This window comes from Sylvia atricapilla, chromosome W (assembly GCF_009819655.1).
Source record: "Sylvia atricapilla isolate bSylAtr1 chromosome W, bSylAtr1.pri, whole genome shotgun sequence".
Taxonomy (NCBI): Eukaryota; Metazoa; Chordata; class Aves; order Passeriformes; family Sylviidae; genus Sylvia; species Sylvia atricapilla.
Window position 1 is genome coordinate 15,816,450 of NC_089173.1, and position 17,900 is coordinate 15,834,349.

At 39.4% G+C, this 17,900-nt stretch overlaps 1 protein-coding gene across 1 annotated transcript in view; it reads left to right on the plus strand.

The window, feature by feature from the left end:
* The window catches only part of LOC136373455 (connector enhancer of kinase suppressor of ras 2-like), a 329,371-nt gene that overhangs the window by 229,166 nt on the left and 82,305 nt on the right, over nt 1-17,900 (plus strand). Inside the window, 1 exon segment of the mRNA XM_066338352.1 lies at nt 16,374-16,520. Coding sequence (XP_066194449.1) covers nt 16,374-16,520 — 147 coding nt within the window.

Consider the following 17,900-nt stretch of genomic DNA (forward strand, 5'->3'; position numbering starts at 1 on the left):
CCCTACTATATTGTTATTATTGTTATTTATGTCTTTTTAAACATCATATTCACTGCTTATTCTTAATAAGAAAAGGCCCAAATTGAATCCAGAACCAGCCAAGAAGGATTAAGACAAATTTACATTTTGCACAGCTGTTGTTCAACATCATACTCTTCTTTTATACAAGGAGATCCAAAAATATTTCCTTGAAGTTCTTAGACTTCTCATTATGCACTTGCCAGCTGGTTTAACTTCTCCTCTTGAACAGAATTTTGCATTCTGTTTAATGCAGGATCGAGATTAACAATGCAGAAGTGCTATAACAGCCATGTATTCTGAATTTGTTGGGGGGAAGATATAAAAATTATTAAAGGGTTGATAGAAATCTGCCAGGTTTGGGATTTGGGCATTCTCGGATGGATATATATTTTTAAGATGCCCATAAGCACGTGGATGCTGAACCTCAGTATTGCAGTATGTAATTGAAATACAATTTAAATAGCTCCAATGTTGCTGGAGCTACAGGTGAAAGGAACACTGGCTATTATTTCTTAGGCATGAGTAGTGACAAGGACAATGATAACTTCCTAAGAGAGTTCTAATTTAGCTATTTCACTTTGTCCTGCTGAATCCCATCTCCAGACACAGCAGCAGCAATATTAAGAAATCTCTTTCTGCCTCTCACTTGTGTGAAGTGGAAATATGAAAGTTTGGCTATTAAAATCTTATGATTAGAGAGCAAATATTTCCTCTTGAAAAGAAGTATAACTTATTCATTTGCACTTTAAGTGTTAATGCAACACACAGCTCTTATCTGTATTAGAGTTGTCATAGTTACAAGCTGAAATATGCATTAGACTGGCTTTCTCCATCAAACACACTCTTCAAGTGACAGATCTGATTTAATCTTTACTCCCATAGGTGAAATCCCCCATTCAGCTTCTCAAGAACTGGCTTTTTTAGCAACTCTTTCCATGTCTGTTATTACAGCAGGTTCAAGGTGGTTGATACTTGTAATCCCTTTCCACATGAGGGCACAGAACCAACAGCTGAGTCAAGTGCCATAAATGACTTTTTTTCTAAAAAACCCAACATAATATATTAATTATTCATTCTGAAGTTTCTAACAAGCCAAGGAAAGAGATAAATGGCACTGGTTCTTTTGGAAATTTATTCTTGCTTTGAAATGGCTGGAAAAGTCTCATTATATCTTCATTTTGGAAAATCAGGCAGTAATAGTGAGTGTTTGTGTGGTTCAGAGGAGCATGTCCAAGTCTCACCCCTCATGGATTAGGAGTTTTAATATTTTAAATATCCCTTAGATCTTCAAGTGTGTCCTTTAAGTCACTTCTGGCACTCCTTGCTGCAAAACACCCTCAGCTGTGCTCCTCCTTCCCCCGAGTTATCATGTTATGATGATCCATATTTTGCCTATAATTAGCAATATTTCCATTAGTGGACTGGAATAATTCAAAGGCAACAGCTCATTACATTTCCACATAATCAATATTCTAATATTAGCTCATAAGAAGGGGTGTAACCCATTTGAAATTAATGACTGGGAGGTCAGAGAACTTGCAGATCCTCTGGTGTTCTTACAGGTTTTCCAGAGAAGATTTTTTTTCTGTTATCCTAACCAAGACATTTGTTTAAAATTGATATTTCTGTAGCATTTTGGCACCAATATTTTCTATTATATCAAATATTAATCCCCTTCAACACAATGTGTTTGGAAGAACCTGTTCTGAAGATGATTAGAAAATGTCATTTTGTCCTGCCGCTGCTGGAGATACTTCCCTGAGCAGAGAAAATATAGATCCTTTTAGCAGATTCCAATCCTATAGCTGACTACCAGCACCATTTATTCTGATTTTGACTGAACTAGGCCAGTGTATTTTCTAGATAAATTCATATTCATTTAATATGAACATTTGAGTTTTAAAACTTTCCTTTATGTACCCACAACCTGTAATAAATTGTTCCGGTAGTTAATTATTCTCATTGCTGGGGGAAAAAAAAGTCATTTTATTTGTAGTCTATATTTGTCTGGCACAAGCTTCCGGTCCTTTGATCTTGATGTATTTTTATCTCATAATTGGAGAGCAGGTTTCTCTTTTAGGTATTTTCAGGATGCAATCAAATTAACTCATCACTTTTTTTTAGTAAGGTGGATAATTTGAGCACTTCCAGTTTGTCATCCTAATGCATGACCCTCCTCAGCATCCTCTTTAAATTCCCAACTGTGGCACTCTGCATTTTTCACAGGGATTAATGGAGCTGTCCAGGGCAAGGATTCACTCATGGGTAGGGCAGAATTGTGATGCTGAAAGAGTAAAAATGAGACTACAGAGACTGGAGCTGTTCCAGGGGAGGGTTAGGTTGGATTTCAGGAAAATCTCCCCACAGAGGGTGGTTGGGCACTGAACAGACTCCCCAGGGAATGGTCACAACTTTTTAAAGTTTTACTTGACTTTTCCAATAGCTTTTCAATGGAGCTGAGAGTTAAAAAGTGTTCAGGAGTACAGTGGAATGTTCAGGAGTGTTCAGTGTAAAGGAGAGCTGCTTCCAAATTATGCAATGCAACAACTGAAAGAGTGAGAAATAAAAGCCTTTCTACGTGGAATCTGGTCTAACCAAGGAACACTCTGTAATACAATTACAAAGATCAAAGAAAAAATAATAGTACTTTAAGCAAGAAATTAATTAAAGCAGGCAATTCACCACTGTCTGTTAAGATCATTTAATCATTATCCGATTTCCTTATTTGCTTTTCTGCTTGTTCTTCTTATAAGATTTTAATAAAACAGTGTAAGAAACTTTAAGAACAAGTTATACATTCTAAATTACTGCCACCCTAACTCTTTATTTTTTCCTGCAACAACAACAGGCCCCAATTCTGCCAGTGCCTTGTAGATTTTTACTTCCTCTCCCTTAAAATTATAAAGAAGTACTAAAGATGCCATCGTAGCACATCTTTGTTTGCAAAATTAAAAATTACTCCTTAGGTGGTGTATTTGCTGCTGCTTAGTTAAAATAGTAGATTTTATATTGTAATTCTTTTTCAGCATAAAATTATGAAAATTAAATTGTGTTAATGTTCCTTTTTGGATAGTTTTTTCAGACAATGAAAATATTGAAGATCAAATAAATATCGATTCATCTACTTGACCACCTGTAAAATATTTTGTCTACTTCTGGATAGAGAAGTGATTTGTAAACAAGGGAAAACTGAATTTCTCTGTCTTCTATTCTTTTTTTTTTTTTTTTTTTTTTGCTTTTTTTATTTTTTTTTTTTTTTTGGTTGAGGTTTGGATTTGAAGGTTATTTCATAGGACAGAAAACAATAATAAGGTTTTTAGTAATTCCTGTTGAAAGCTCGACGTTACTCAGAAGCACCTGGCAAGACTCCAGGAATCAGAATGTAGTAATTAATCCCATACCAACTGAGCACCACAGAGCTGATGTAACTGAAAATGGCAAAGATGAACTTGGAATTAATCAGGAACAGGTTTCCAGGAGAAACTGAGTTTGGATACCATTGTCTTGACATTAGTATTATCTTGTCTAAAATACTGTGTGATCTTCAGGTTATTTACAGCTATCAAAGGTGTTAAGTTAGATAGGAGCAATAAAGAAATGTAATGGGTAAAAAGGAAAATGTGTCATCTGTCTCATAGGAAGAGAAATTATTTAAGGATTTCAGTTTGGTTAACTCAGCCAGCTGGGGCTGAGACAGAATTCCTTTTTCTCCACAGACAGAGGAAATGAAGACCAGAAAGAGAAACAACTCCTTAAGGCATAAACCACTGCTATGCCAGAGCAAGAAGTCACAGAAATATCTGTAATAAATCTGTTGTATTACATGTTTCTTATATTCTCTTGAAACAGCTGATGGTTTCAACTAAAGTAGTTTAATTTTCTCACTTGAGGTTCTTTGGAATGATGGATCCTGTGCTTTCAAGGGCACAGAAGAAAGATGGGGACAGACTTTTTAGTAGGGTCTGTTGTAGAGGGGCAACGACTTTGTACTGAAAGAGGGGAGATTTGGACCAGATATAAGAAAGACATTTTTTTGCAGTGAAACATAGGCATAGGTTGCCCAGAGAAGGTGTGTCTGCCCCATTCCTGGAAGTGTCCAAGGCCAGGATGGACAGGGCTGAGAGCAACCCACTTGAGAATGTCCCTGCTCCTGGCAGGGGGAAATTGGACTAAATGACCTTTAACCCCAAATATACTTTGATTCTAAATACATGATCAGCAGCCTAATGCCCTTTCATACTGTTCATTGTCAGATTACATGCTTGAAATTAAGTGTGTCAAGAGCCTGGCACAATGAAATCATTTCAGCACTAATTTATTTGTGTGAAGACAGTCATTGAATTAATACCCTCGGTGTCTGCTGAATTGTAAATATGAGTCATAATGAGAGCTCATTTTAGGTGGAGGTAATTCTGTAAATGTAGTGCCAGGTCACACGATCTGTGTTTCAGCACATTCTGTGTTAGGAAATGTAAGAAGGGGGGGGAAAAAAAAAAGGACAAAAGATGTCATGAGAATTTGAACTTCTTTCCCCAAAAGATGTCCTTCTGTTCCCAAACTAAGTGCCACATGTTACATATTCTCCAGATTCTGCCTTTAAGAAAGGCTCAGTAAAGCCTCTCTTCCAGTAGTGGATCTTGCTTCTTCTTGGATTCTTGCTGTGTTTTTTCCGTTAGTTAATGAAAATAACTATATAAGATAATGGGAGAACATTTGGTTTTCCATCATCAATTATTGTTACGAGCAGTTCAAATATTAATGAGAGTGAATCAGCTACAGGTGTTAATGATGAGCTTCCCATTCAGTGACAGAAAAGTCTTATGATATTCCAGCACATTTTTGTCTAATAATAATTTCTGATTTCCATGTTAATCAAACAAGCTCCCTTGATTAATTCCCTAATGAGGCAAAGTGAATTACTTAAAATATGAAAAGATGATAGTCTGCTTCCTTAAAAAAAGCTGGGTTTACACAAGCTGGGTTGTTTTTTTTTTAATGCAAATATGAAGAGAGGTCAAACTTTGCAAGTTCAAGTAAATATCCAGATGGCTTTGCTTATCTATTTGAAGAGTCATGAGGGGAAACATCTGTCCTGGTTCCTGTGAGGGGTTACTGCAGTCAGAGCAGAATTACTTGTTATTAGGTGGTGTGCAATATAGTGGGATATAAATATTTAGAAAATATTTGGCACAACTGATTTCCAGACCAAATGCCTGACAAGGGAGCTTTTAAATTCCTGTTAGTTATTGCTCTGTGTCTCCTCACCCCAGGTAACAGCAAAGCTGTCAGGTGATCCAGTGAACAGAAAAGGCACAAGTCCCCCAAGCAAATTAAGGTGTGACCTCCCTTCCTTCTGTGAGGTGCACTCAGTGGTTCTGTATTTCTTAAAACTTTTCCATTTTTCTGAGTCCTGATAGGGTTTGGTAAGGCAGTGAAGGAACTGAGGAACCCCATTCCTGCCTTGTCCCCAGAATTTTTAGGGAAAGCAAAAAAAGGAACAGATGCCTCTCTCCCCTGTGCACCCCCAGTTCCACCATCTGAGCTAAATTTTACTTTGAAATTCCTACCACAACAAACAGGTATAATGTGTTTGGAAGAAATTGGCAGGGAGGTGAATAACTGCTGTGGGGGTTCAGACCACTGGAATCCTCTGATAAACACCACCATGTTCAACAGCTTAGCTGTTTTCTCAGTTCCTTTTGATAGACAAATATATCATGCACTTCAGGCATCTGCAGACACCCAAAAATGCACTGATTTTTTTTTTTTTTTTTTTTTTTTTTTGTCTGCATCTGTAAGCATTAGGAATTTTTTGTATGAATTTTTCTTACAGATCTACAGTGAGTCATCCCCAGGCAGGTAGGCTTTATTTTAAAAAGGTAGAAAAGGTGCTTTTCCAGCATGAACAGAGTTTGGATTTATAACAATGCTGAAATCCCTACTGCTGCTAGGATGCATTCCAAATCCCATTCATGCAAATCCAGATCTTCTGAATGAGAAGGAACAAAGTCATTATGAGGAGAGTCTAAAGAAGATATAAAAAACACTGCTTTGCTGTTAATGAAAGTGAGTTATATTTTGTCATGTTTTTCTGAACATATTAGTTAAGGAGTCCTACAAAATTATCAGGTTTGGGTCTACAAAATTACCTCAGCATTGTGGAATTTCCTGGTAGAGGAATTAATTATTTTAGCAATTAATATTTTTGGAACTATTATTTTTAAAGTTGCTATATTCTTAATTTTCCACTGCATAGTTTCTAGGAGAAAACTAACAAATCCTTTAATATAGACAGTAGTCCACAGGTTTCTTTTTTACCTGGAGCTCTTTATTCCACACTGAGGATGTACAAACAAATAAAAATTAATGACTGTGGCAATCATAAGTGTAAACTATGAAAATTTCAAACATCTGCCTGTCTATGAACCATTTTGAGTGAAATCATTTGCATTCTTCTGGGTTTCTTCCATCTTTAGCATCTAAATTAGCATCCATTTTCATTTATGGAGGAAAATAAAAAGTATCACATTGGTCTTTTATTTCTTCATTATTCTAATTTTAATTTAACTTTCCTTGCTGAAATAGCTTAACCCCTTTTGTAGAATTTGATTTTTACTGTATGTGCTAAAAGTCTTAAAGGAGCAAAATACCTTTCTGGAGAAAGCATCTTACAAGAGCTAGAAGTCAGTAATTGCTTTAAAGATTGATTCTTTAGGACTAAATGTCAAAATCTGACTCAAGGATTGGTTTTCAACTAAGATTTTTAATCCACTGTAACGACTTCTCTTTCTTCAGATATTTTTAAGAATACAATTTATAATAACTTGTCCAAATTCCTGAGAGCATTTTATCATCACCCAGTAGTAATAACTGCAGCCAGTTCTCTGATAGATCTTGGTATTTAATGGTTTTGTCATTAAGGTTCTCATTGGAATAATTTATCGTTAACTTAATTATTTATCATTCTTTTCTAAAAGGAGCCCACGGAACTCTAAGGATTTTGGCAATCTGAAAATTACATCAATCTATAAAAATCAAAAAGAGTTCCATTTGATTTCTATAATTGCGTAAAAGAGAAAAAAATTATGTGGCCCCTGTCCTTTTATAAACACAGCCCAAACTGGAGGATTTTTTGGGATGCAAGCTGCCATCTTTGCATTTGTTTGGATGTGACCTATTTACAATTACTGCTGTATTCTGGCTTCCTGTGGCTGTTAGCGTAGGAAACACATAATCACAGAATGATTATATGAGGTGCTTTATTGAAGAGCTCTGGGAACCGGGGTACAGACCCAAATCCAATTCTGACAAGGGCTCAAAAAGTATAGTTTTATATACTTTTCGTTATACAACTCTATGTTAATCATTAAGCCCCCCATTGTTGTATTGTATACACCCAAGCATGAATTTTGGTAAATATCTTCCCTTGTGATTCTCACGGTTCTGGTTTAAGGTAATAATCACATTCAGCTACCAACAATCGTTACAATTATATCATCTATCATATGATGATTAGGTACAGTTCCACCCGACCTAGTAGAGAGTAGCTTTATTTCTAAGGCCTAAGTACAAATCGTTCTCATCCCCCCTTCTCCCCTGATTTCCCAGGCAAAGTTATACTTGATTTGGTTAAAACAATAGCATGAAAGCAACATCCTGGTTGCAGTGAAGCTGAGGTTCTATTCCCCAGCTTTGCGTCAGCAGAAATAAATTTTAACCCTATACTATCATTCTTCCCTTTGAAAGTATTTCACTCTAAATCTACTAAGTGTAAATGCTTTCATTTAATACAGTCCATTCATCTTCAGAGTCTATACTGGATGTTCAGCTTCAAATCCATGATTGGTACGGGCTTGGTTATGGAAGTTATTACAGATCGAAGATGCTGGAGGTGGAGCCTTGTCTCATGTCAGCACCTTCATTATTGTTCTGTTCCAGGATGTCCTTCTCTGTATTTCTCCTTTTAGGATCCTATAAACTAACCAGATTGCTAGAAATATTATTAGTAAAATTATCAAACTTTCAAGGATAGACTTCACCCATGAACTCACATTCTATCCTAACCCTTTAAAAATTTTGTCTAACCAGGCAGTAGATAAATCCTTTTGCTCCTCTTGTGCCTCATGCTCTATTTGCTTCAACTGGCTGATAGCATGGTCTGCATCTGTGCTTACATTTCGGATGTGGATGCAGAAATGGTCAATTTGTCCTTTTAATTATTCACACACTCCATGTTCTTTCAGGAGTAACATATCTAAAGCCAATCGATTTTGTAAAGTCATTTTGGTAGTGGCTTGTAACTGCATGTTGAGTTCACTAAATCCTCGTGCAACTCTTGTTAATCTGTCTATCTGACCTGTGATTTTATACAGCATTTCTCTATTTCAATAACTTGCAACAGCACCAAACAAAGATTCTAGGGCCCACCCGAGTTTTACTCCACTAGAGTGTTCTTGCCAGGTATCATCTTAGTTTTTATTATTTGGGACATCTCATTTTGTTCTTATCTGCAGGAGCTCATGGCTCCCATTAAATGGGGACCTTTTCCAAATTGGACATAAAGTGGGAAGGCCCATAGTGATTTCCTTTACCTCCCCGTCTACTGGCAAGTGTGTCATCCACGTACCATCACTTGTTCCCCATACAAATTGTCCTGGACTTTGTATTGTACTCCTGCTACATCCTACTAAGATCCTGGATTCTATTTTGTCTTGTTTGTATCTGATTCCCCTGCAAGCACAACCAATTCATAAGGCTACTGCCAACGGTGACCATTGTTTTATCTCCAGACTGTCAGAAGTGCAATCATAGATCTTACTACATGCTCACCAACTTACTTTATCTGTTTCCTTTTTGCTAGTAGTTCCAGTGTTTATTGCTGCTGAATCTGTATCATTCTCAGGGCCTTTCCATTTAATGCACCAAGGAGTGCTTGCCATATATTGGAATTTCTGGAGTATACTCACAGACCATGCACTGTCCCAGGGTTCCAATCCTCTCCAATTCTTTTCTTCACACTTCTACACCACTGTGCTCTCTGTAGCATTTTCTTTAATCTTTTGATAGTATGGTAACCAGCATTCCCATTTGGCAAGGTCTTGATCTTTAACCCACCACTCTGATTTGTCCTACTTTTCCCTGAGTTAAAATACAGTCCTGTTTCCTCATGTGTTTCATGTAGGCACTTTCTGTTATCTTCCAAAACTCTTTGACCACAACCCTTGATTCTGGTACCTGTTTACATTTAATTGTTTTGTTCTCTTTTGTATCAGGTAATTTTGATGTTATGATCCCTCAACTTATTGGGTCTCCTGCTGCTTTTGGTATTGGCAGACAGGCTGTCATTCTACTGATATTTTGCATTTTGGCAAAGTCTTTGACTAATCCAATCATCACATTTTTAGCCTGAATTGCATTAGGGACTTCCATTACCTGTTTTCCTGTTTGTATCTCTCTCTCCATTTTAGAATGAAGAGCGATTGGTTGACCCTTTTGCATTCCATATCCCAAAGCAACAGTGATCCCTACTGGTGACATTAGAATCCATAAAGTTAACATTAACCACAAGATGAGCATGAGCATGGTTACTGATACCATTTAAAACAGTTACAGATGTTTTATCTTCAGCTTTGTTGGTCCTACAGCTTGCACAGCTCACGACTGAACTCCACGAAGGACCTTCTTCCCTCGTGTGTAGTGTATCCAGGGTTCCACTCCAACTACTTTGACAGCCATAAAGGTGGTTAGCAGTACTTGATGGGGACCAGTCCACCTCTCTTTTAATGGTTCTTCATCCCAGGTTTTGATGTACACCTCGTCTCCCGGTTTGATATCATGGACTGGATTCTCAAGACTCAGTGGTCTGTTCCACAGAAGGGTGCACCGGAGCTGTGCTAAAGTTTTCCCAAGAGACAGAACATAATTATACACATCCTGTTTCCCTGTAACATGTACATTTGGATTGGGGTCTGGAGATTTATATGGTTTACCATACAATATCTCATAGGGACTAACTGACATTCCACTCCTGGGCTTTATCTGAATCCTCAGCAATGCTATTGGTAATGCCTGTGGCCATTGCAATTTGGCTTCATGACATATTTTACTAAGCTGCCTTTTCAGTGTCTGGTTCATCCTCTCTATTTGTACACTTTACTGGGGTCTCCATGGGGTATGGAGGTTCCAGGATATTCCCAATAATCTAGTCACCTCCAGTACCACTGTGGCTACAAAATGTGGGCCTCTATCTGATGATACCCCTATGGGCACCCCAAACCTGGGAATAATCTCCTGTAGTAACCACTTAACTGTTTCTTTTGCTTGATTTGTGCAACAGGGAAGGGCTTCTGGCCATCCAGAAAATGTGTCAACCCCTACTATCAGATACTTATATCCCCAACTTTGGGTACTTCTACAAAATCTACCTGCCAATAGTCTCCTGGTTCTATTCCTACCTGAATTCTTCCTAGCTGTGTCTGTCATCTGGCCACTGGATTGTTCTTTAAGCAAATCTCACATTTTGACATTACTGATTTTGCCATTATTTGCATCTGTACCGAGATTAGGTGTTGCTTCAACAATTTTACTAATGCCTCTGCACCCCAATGACACTCATTATGGCTTATTTGTAAAATTTCTCTCGTTACCAAGGGGGGTACCACTATTTGCCCTTGTGTGGTTACATACCACCTTCCTGCGTTCTTCTGTGCCTTCAGCAGATGTGCCAGTCTGTCATCTTCAACTGTGTATTTTGGCTTAGGAGGTAAATTAAGTTGAAAGACATTAAATTTTGACGGTATCAATGCCATTGTTTTCTGCACTTCCCATGCCACTTGACGGGCTGTCCAATCTGCTTTTCGATTCCCCTCACAAATTTTTGAGTTACCTGACTGATGTGCCTTGCAGTGCATGATTGCTACTTGTTCAGGTTTTTGTACTGCATTTATCAGTTGTAGGACTGCATCTTGATGTTTAATATGTGTCCCTTGGGAGGACAGTAGTCCTCTTTCCTTCCATAATGCTCTGTGTACATACACTACTCCAAAGGCATATTTTGAGTCAGTCCATATATTAACTGTTTTCCTCTTACTCAATTCTAGTGCTCTAGTTAATGCAACCAGTTCTGCCCTCTGGGCAGATGTATTTGGTGGTAATGCTTTTGCTTCCACTACTGTGTTAATTGTGGTTACTGCATATCCAGCGTATCTCATTCCATTTTCCACAAAGCTGCTTCCATCCATGAAGAGTTCCCATTCTGGTTGCTCCAGAGGAGTATCTTTCAGGTCTGCTCTTGCTGAATAGGTGTACTCTATTACCTCTATGCAGTCATGTCCCAGTGGACCCTCCTCAGCTGTAGTACCTAGAAACGAGGCTGGATTCAATAGGTTAGTTGTTTTTAGTGTCACATCATCCTGCTCAGTCAGGGTTACCTGGAATTCCATCATCTGACTTGGAGAGAGCCAGTGGCCTCCTTTCTGCTCCAGGACGATGGTTACCATGTGTGGCACGTAGACATCAATGTGTCTTCCCATCGTGAACTTCCTGGCTTCTTGTATCAGTAGCACAGTAGCTGCCACTGCCTGCAGACATGAGGGCCACTTAGCACTTACGTTGTGCAAGTTGTTTGGAAAAGTAACCCACTGGCCTTTTCCAGCTTCCCAGTCATTGGGTCAGGACTCCCAGTGCCAGGCACTGCCTTTCATGTACGTACAGCTGAAAGTCTTTAGACAAATCAGGTAACCCTAATGCAGGAGCAGTCGTCAATGCTTCCTTTAATTTCTGGAAGGCCTCCCTTTGTGGTTTGCCCCAGATGAGCGGCTCCGTCTTCTGGGCCTCATATAAGGGTTTCACAATCAGTCCATAGTCCATGATCCACAGGTGACACCACCTGATCATTCCAAGGAAAATTCGCAGCTCATGTACATTCTGGGACTCTGGAATATCACAAATAGCTTGAACATGATTAGTACCCAGCCTTCTTTGCCCTTGGGAGATTTCACATCCCAGGTAGATAACAGTCTGTTGGGCAATTTGGGCTTTTTCTTTGGACACCTTATATCCTCCCATTCCCAAGGAATTTAAAATCTCAGTTGTTACCTTTATGCAGGTTGCTTCTTCTTCAGTCGTAATCAAAATATCATCCACATATTGGAGCAATAGCTATTGGTCTCTTGGTACCTGTCTTTCTTTAGTCCAGATTTCCAGCTCCTTTGCCAGCTGACTCCCATCAGTAGTCGAGTCCAGGTGAGCTGGGTCTTTCTTCCACTTCCAGGATGTTCCCACTCAAAGGCAAATAGGTTCCTACTATCTTGGTCAAGGGGTATGCAGAAAAGGCATCTTTTAAATCAATTACAGTAAACCATTTATATATCTCCTTTACGGATGCTAACAATGTATATATAAGGATTGGCAACCACTGGATAAATATCTTTGGTTATCTCACTTATGCCCCTCAAATCCTGTATGAGTCTATACTCACCATTGGGCTTCTTTACTGAGAAAATTGAAGTATTGTATTCTGATTCACATTCTTCTACAATTTGATACTTTAAGAATTTATCAATGGTCTTTGCCATTCCCTGCCTTGCTTCTGTTTTATAGGATACTGTTTGATCCGTACAGCATTTCCCCCTTCTTTCAATTCTACATGTACTGGCTGTGCCAATTTAGATTTTCCAGGTACATCCATTTCCCATACGGAGGGATTTACTGCATCTTCTACTTCCTTAGGAATATTAGGAATTGGTTTTTCTTTTATCATTAAAATCTTCCCTGTTTTGGACTCAGGTATCCTCATTACAAGTTCACCATTCTCAAAAGTAATTACTGCCTCACGTGCCACCCATAAATCACGCCCTAAGAGCGGAGTTGGGCACTCAGGCAAATACAAGAATTCATGTGTTAAAACATTATTCCCAAAGCTCAAATCTAGGGGTTGCAGAAAGGGCCATGTTTCTTCCCTCTCTGTGGCTCCAGTAATTACAGTCAACTTATTCCCAATTTGCCCTTCCATATAGTTCAATACAGAATGTGTATGTAGGAAGGGTAACCTTCTTTCCTTCTAAGCACAAAGTCACCGTGGGCTCCTTTGATCCTGGCTTTCCTTCACATAAGACCATTCTGGCTAAAGCAGTTTGGGCACTCTCTTTTCTAATGACTTTCCAATAAGAGCATTGATTTATTATTAGTTTTTCATGGCTTCTGCCAAAACCACTTCTATTACCGCCCCGACCAGTTCTACTACATCCTCACCCTTGTCCTTGTAAAACTGCCAGAAGACTCTGTCCCTGTTTCTTAGCAGCCGCTTTTTCTCTATTGTTATTAACTTTAAGCCACCTCAAGTAGTTTGTCCAAATTTCTTTACTCTTGCCCCTCCTGCCTTAGGCCAGGCAGGGGCCAATTTTGACTGGGTCCAATGAGATACTGGGGTTACTGGTTTATCTTCATCACTCTCACTACTATCTGCTCCTTCTGCACCCCATGTCTCTGTATCACAGCTAAATCTTGGTCATTTCCCAGGGAAGGAAGGAGCAGGTGAAGACAACAGAAGAGGGTTCAGGGGGACAGGAGCAGGCGTTGGCGGGGGAAGGGGATAGCTCTGAGGAGAAGCATATTGGGTAGGCGTAAGCGGGGAGAGGTAAGAGAATCAGGTGGGGTGAGACCGAGTGGAGTGGAACTCAATGCCGAGGGGGGCACTGGTGGGAACTGTGGGTCCCACCAACAAATCAGCTTCTAAATCATCTCCCTCCCCCTTCCTCAAACCTGCACTCAAAACCAAGTGTTCCACACTACACTTATCTTGGACACAAGCCAGGCACTGATTGTTTTCAAGGATCATTGTTTTTAACCCACACTCAGCCAGCCACTCTGGCTTTTTCTGTAAATAAAACAAATCACCATATGGAACTTCACAATACATCAATAACTGTGAAATCATGTTTGATTGCAATTACCCGTTTTCCAGCCAGGTTTTCCCATTCTGCAAGAGATATTTTGGCCACCAAGTGTTACAATAATTAATCAACTTAGGTTTACGTAACTCTTGCCCAAAATTGCCCTGTTTCCAATGTGCTAATAAGTACCCCAAAGGAGAAGCGGGTATGGGAGCATTGCCACCCATAACCTCCCCCTTTTAACCCTTTTAGCTTCTCCATATGTTACAGTACATAACTCCACTGATGCCGAACCTTCAGGGCTTTCGCCCTGTCTAACGGACGGCGCCTAGGCAATACCAGGAATTCCTTAGCCCAACCACGCGCAACTTTCGCCACGTCTGACAGGCAGGCACCAGACCAGACCAGAATAAAGCACCTTACCTCTTCTCCAGGGGACGTTGTGAGTGGCGGGGGGTCCCGCCTCCATGGGCTCCCCGAGAATCCCTCGGTGCCGGCTGGAGTGTGATCGGGAAGGGAGGTCCTCAGCAGCGCTCACAGGGTCCCATCTGGGTCACCAAAATATTAGCATAGGAAACACATAATCACAGAATGATTATATGCGGTGCTTTATTGAAGAGCTCTGGGAGTCGGGGTACAAACCCAAATCCAACTCCAACGAGGGCTCAAAAAGTATAGAGTCTTATACCCTTTCGTTATACAACTCTGTGTTAATCATTAAGCCCCCATCGTTGTTTTGTATACACCCAAGCATGAATTTTGGTAAATATCTTTCCTTGTGATTCTCATGATTCTGGTTTAAGGTAATAATCATATTCAGCTACCACCAATCATTACAGTTATATCATCTATCATATGATGATTTGGTACAGTTCCACCTGACCTAGTAGAGAATAGCTTTCTCTACAAAGGCTTATGTATCTAAGTACAAATCGTTCTCTTCTCCCCTGATTACCCAGGCAAAGTTATACTTGATTTGGTTAAAACAATAGCATGAAAGCAACATCCTGGTTGCAGTGAAGCTGAGGTTCTAGTCTCCAGCTTTGCATCAGCAGAAATTATTTTTAATTTTAACCCTATACTATCATGGCCAGTACATTTTTAGAAAGTTTTCAATAGAACAGCAGCACTAACAATAGAACAGAACTTTTAAAAGCTTTTAAAATCCTTTTTTGAATTCTGACGCATCTTGCAGTTCTGTCCCAGGTGGACGTTCACAGTGGGATCCTGGATTTGGCCCACTGTGGAGGCAGCTTGGAACTTTACAGTCAGTATCCTAAATTCTCTTCAGCCCTTAGAAGAGGATTTTAGTTCAAATCTCTTGGAGATTTTCTTCTATTATTTTCCCTTCACCTTTTTGTGTAATCAGATATTATCTTCCTCTAAGAGGAAGTCATTATAAACTCCACCTGATATAACAAGGGGATGAACATAGACTGCTCTGTGTCTGAGCACCTAAATAATTTATTTTTCTGGGTTTTACTAGCAGTGGGAATTCACACTTTGGTCAGAAGAGAAATTATGATTAAAATGTTAATAGTGAACTCTGACAAGTCAAACATGGCCAGTATAAAAATATTTATTGCGTGCATATATGGGTGCTGTTCCTGTTCTGGGATACACTAAGCTTTTCATTCTCACAAGTTCATTTCACGGCTGATGCAGTTGCCTTGGGAAGGTTGTATCTGGGAATTGCTGTATGGACACATCATTCCAATTTCTGTTCAGTGCAGGTCTTCTCAGATTTGTGGCAGTCACAACACTTATGGCAAGTCTTTACCATGGCCATGTACTACTCCTCTAAGAGTCTGTTCTGACTGGGACAGAAAAGGTAGAGGAAAGAGAAAAGCCCGAAAAATAACTTCATAATTCATGGTAAATTTCTATTTAAATTATCAAGATTATTAAGAAATGTCTCTAAGAAGTTTTTTTCTGAGTGGCACATCCTTACAGTAACAGTGATGTCCTTTTTTTATGGCTCTGTTTGCAATTTACAGTAACTTGGAGACTCAGCTGTGTCCAGAGGCTGTACAGATAAACCAATAAATGATCGTTTATCTCCAGTCAGGGTCTTACAGCTCTTACATACGTGCTACATATGTTGTTCCAGCACAGTCTGGCTTTCTCCTCAGCACTCACTGTTGCAACTCAGAACCCAGCTTGAAATGATTTCATGACTTCTAGACCTCATCTTCTTATTTAAAATATTCAATGATCTCACAAGTTATTGAAAGGATAACTGTGTTCACTTCTGCCTTATTTTGTTCAGGAACATGGCTAAAGAAAAAAAAATAAAAATCCAGCTGCAGCAGCATGATTTCAGTCCCACAGAGTTTATAAAATCTGTTTATGTTTGCAAGAAGCAGGTTGTAATAGACCTTGTTGGTTAACAGAACATTTCCTTCACATTTCAAGTTAAATGGAAAGCTTTCCAACTTCAGTTATGGACTTTTTCCTTAGGTTGGCTGGCAGTTAAAGAACCTAGTAAATGCACTGTGGGAAGACCCAAATGGAGTGATTTTAACCTTGAGAAAACGTCCTCAGAATACCCTGGTTTCTGCTTCTGCCCTTCTGAAGAATGTGAGGTGGAAGCCTCTGGCACTGCAGGTAAAGTGTCTGCTGCAATGATGCAATGTCATGGTAAATCCTTTGTTCAAGAGAAAACACTGGAATTTTACCTTCCAGTGAAAGGAACAGGAGCCTGTCCCAAACTCCTCTGGAGCAGAGTGCTGAAATAAATAAGTGTGGCAATGATCAGATTGTTTCTTCATATTTTGTTGACTTTGAGAGCCTCAGGAACTCAGACAAGGAAAGAACATTTACAGATAGTTTTATGAGGAGCAAGGTTCAGTGGCTGCTCTGCCTGGCAGAGGCAGCAGTGCCTCCCTGTTTCCATTATTTCAGTCAGTCAACTACTTGTTTGTAATCTAGTATGTCAGATCCATTAAATTCCAGGAGAACTCTGCTTCTGTTGCACACCTCTCATGCAGTTGGAATTTTTGGTAGCAGGGATAATAGAACCTCTGGTATTTTCTGTGTACTCATTCCTTGAAAACCTGCTGATTAAAAAAAAAAAAAAAAAAAAAAAAAGAAGCTGTGAACATCACAGCTGCTCCTTTCTACAGCAGTAAAAACTGGCTGAAACACTGAACTCAAAATATCATTTTTAAAGGAAAGATTTGCCAGTAAGTCAGTAACTACTGATGGTTGTCTTTAATGCCATTTAACATCCTGTAAGAAGTTGATGCACTTCCATAATGTGGAAGCTTCTCAGAGCTATTTTGTTTGGTTCACATGATACATGAAGGAGTTTCTGAATGGTTTTTAAATAATGAAACAAAACCCTTCACGTTTATCCAGGCAGATTTCCTCCCTGCCTGGAATTTTCTAAATCTTTCATTTCTCAGAGTGCCTACACAGTGGCTTCACTTAAGGAAAACTCCTTAAGTAATTCCTGCAGCCCAGGAATGCTGACAGTGGGATTTAGGGCCACCTTTCTTTCTCTGTGACTGCCCCTGGGGGAGAGGAATGTGGCCCTGTGACACCCAAAGGGGATTTTTCTATCATAATGCTGCAGGAATAACATCCTTTGTTCTGGCAAGATGCTCATGTATCTACTTGGGAACTTCAGATGGAGCCTCCAGGGGCAACCAAATGGAAATTGCAATTGCACAGGGCTTCCATAGAGATCCTCTCTTTATATTTGTACATTAAAGAGTCATAATTCACAGGCAGCACTGGCTCTGGAGGCTGTGTCAGAGTGAACAGTGTGTGCTGTATAAACTGCAAGTATGGCACAGGATGTGCCATTAAAAATGCCAGCCTTTGTCGTGGTAGCCAGAAAAGTGAAAGTGCACCAATCTGCTCTTGTGAAATTATCATCAGGTCTGGTTTTGGTATGTCTCCTCTCCTGATGAGCCCCTGAGGAGCAAAGCATACGCTTGAAGTGTCTCCTTCCTGCAGTGTATTTCTTCTGTATCAGAGGGT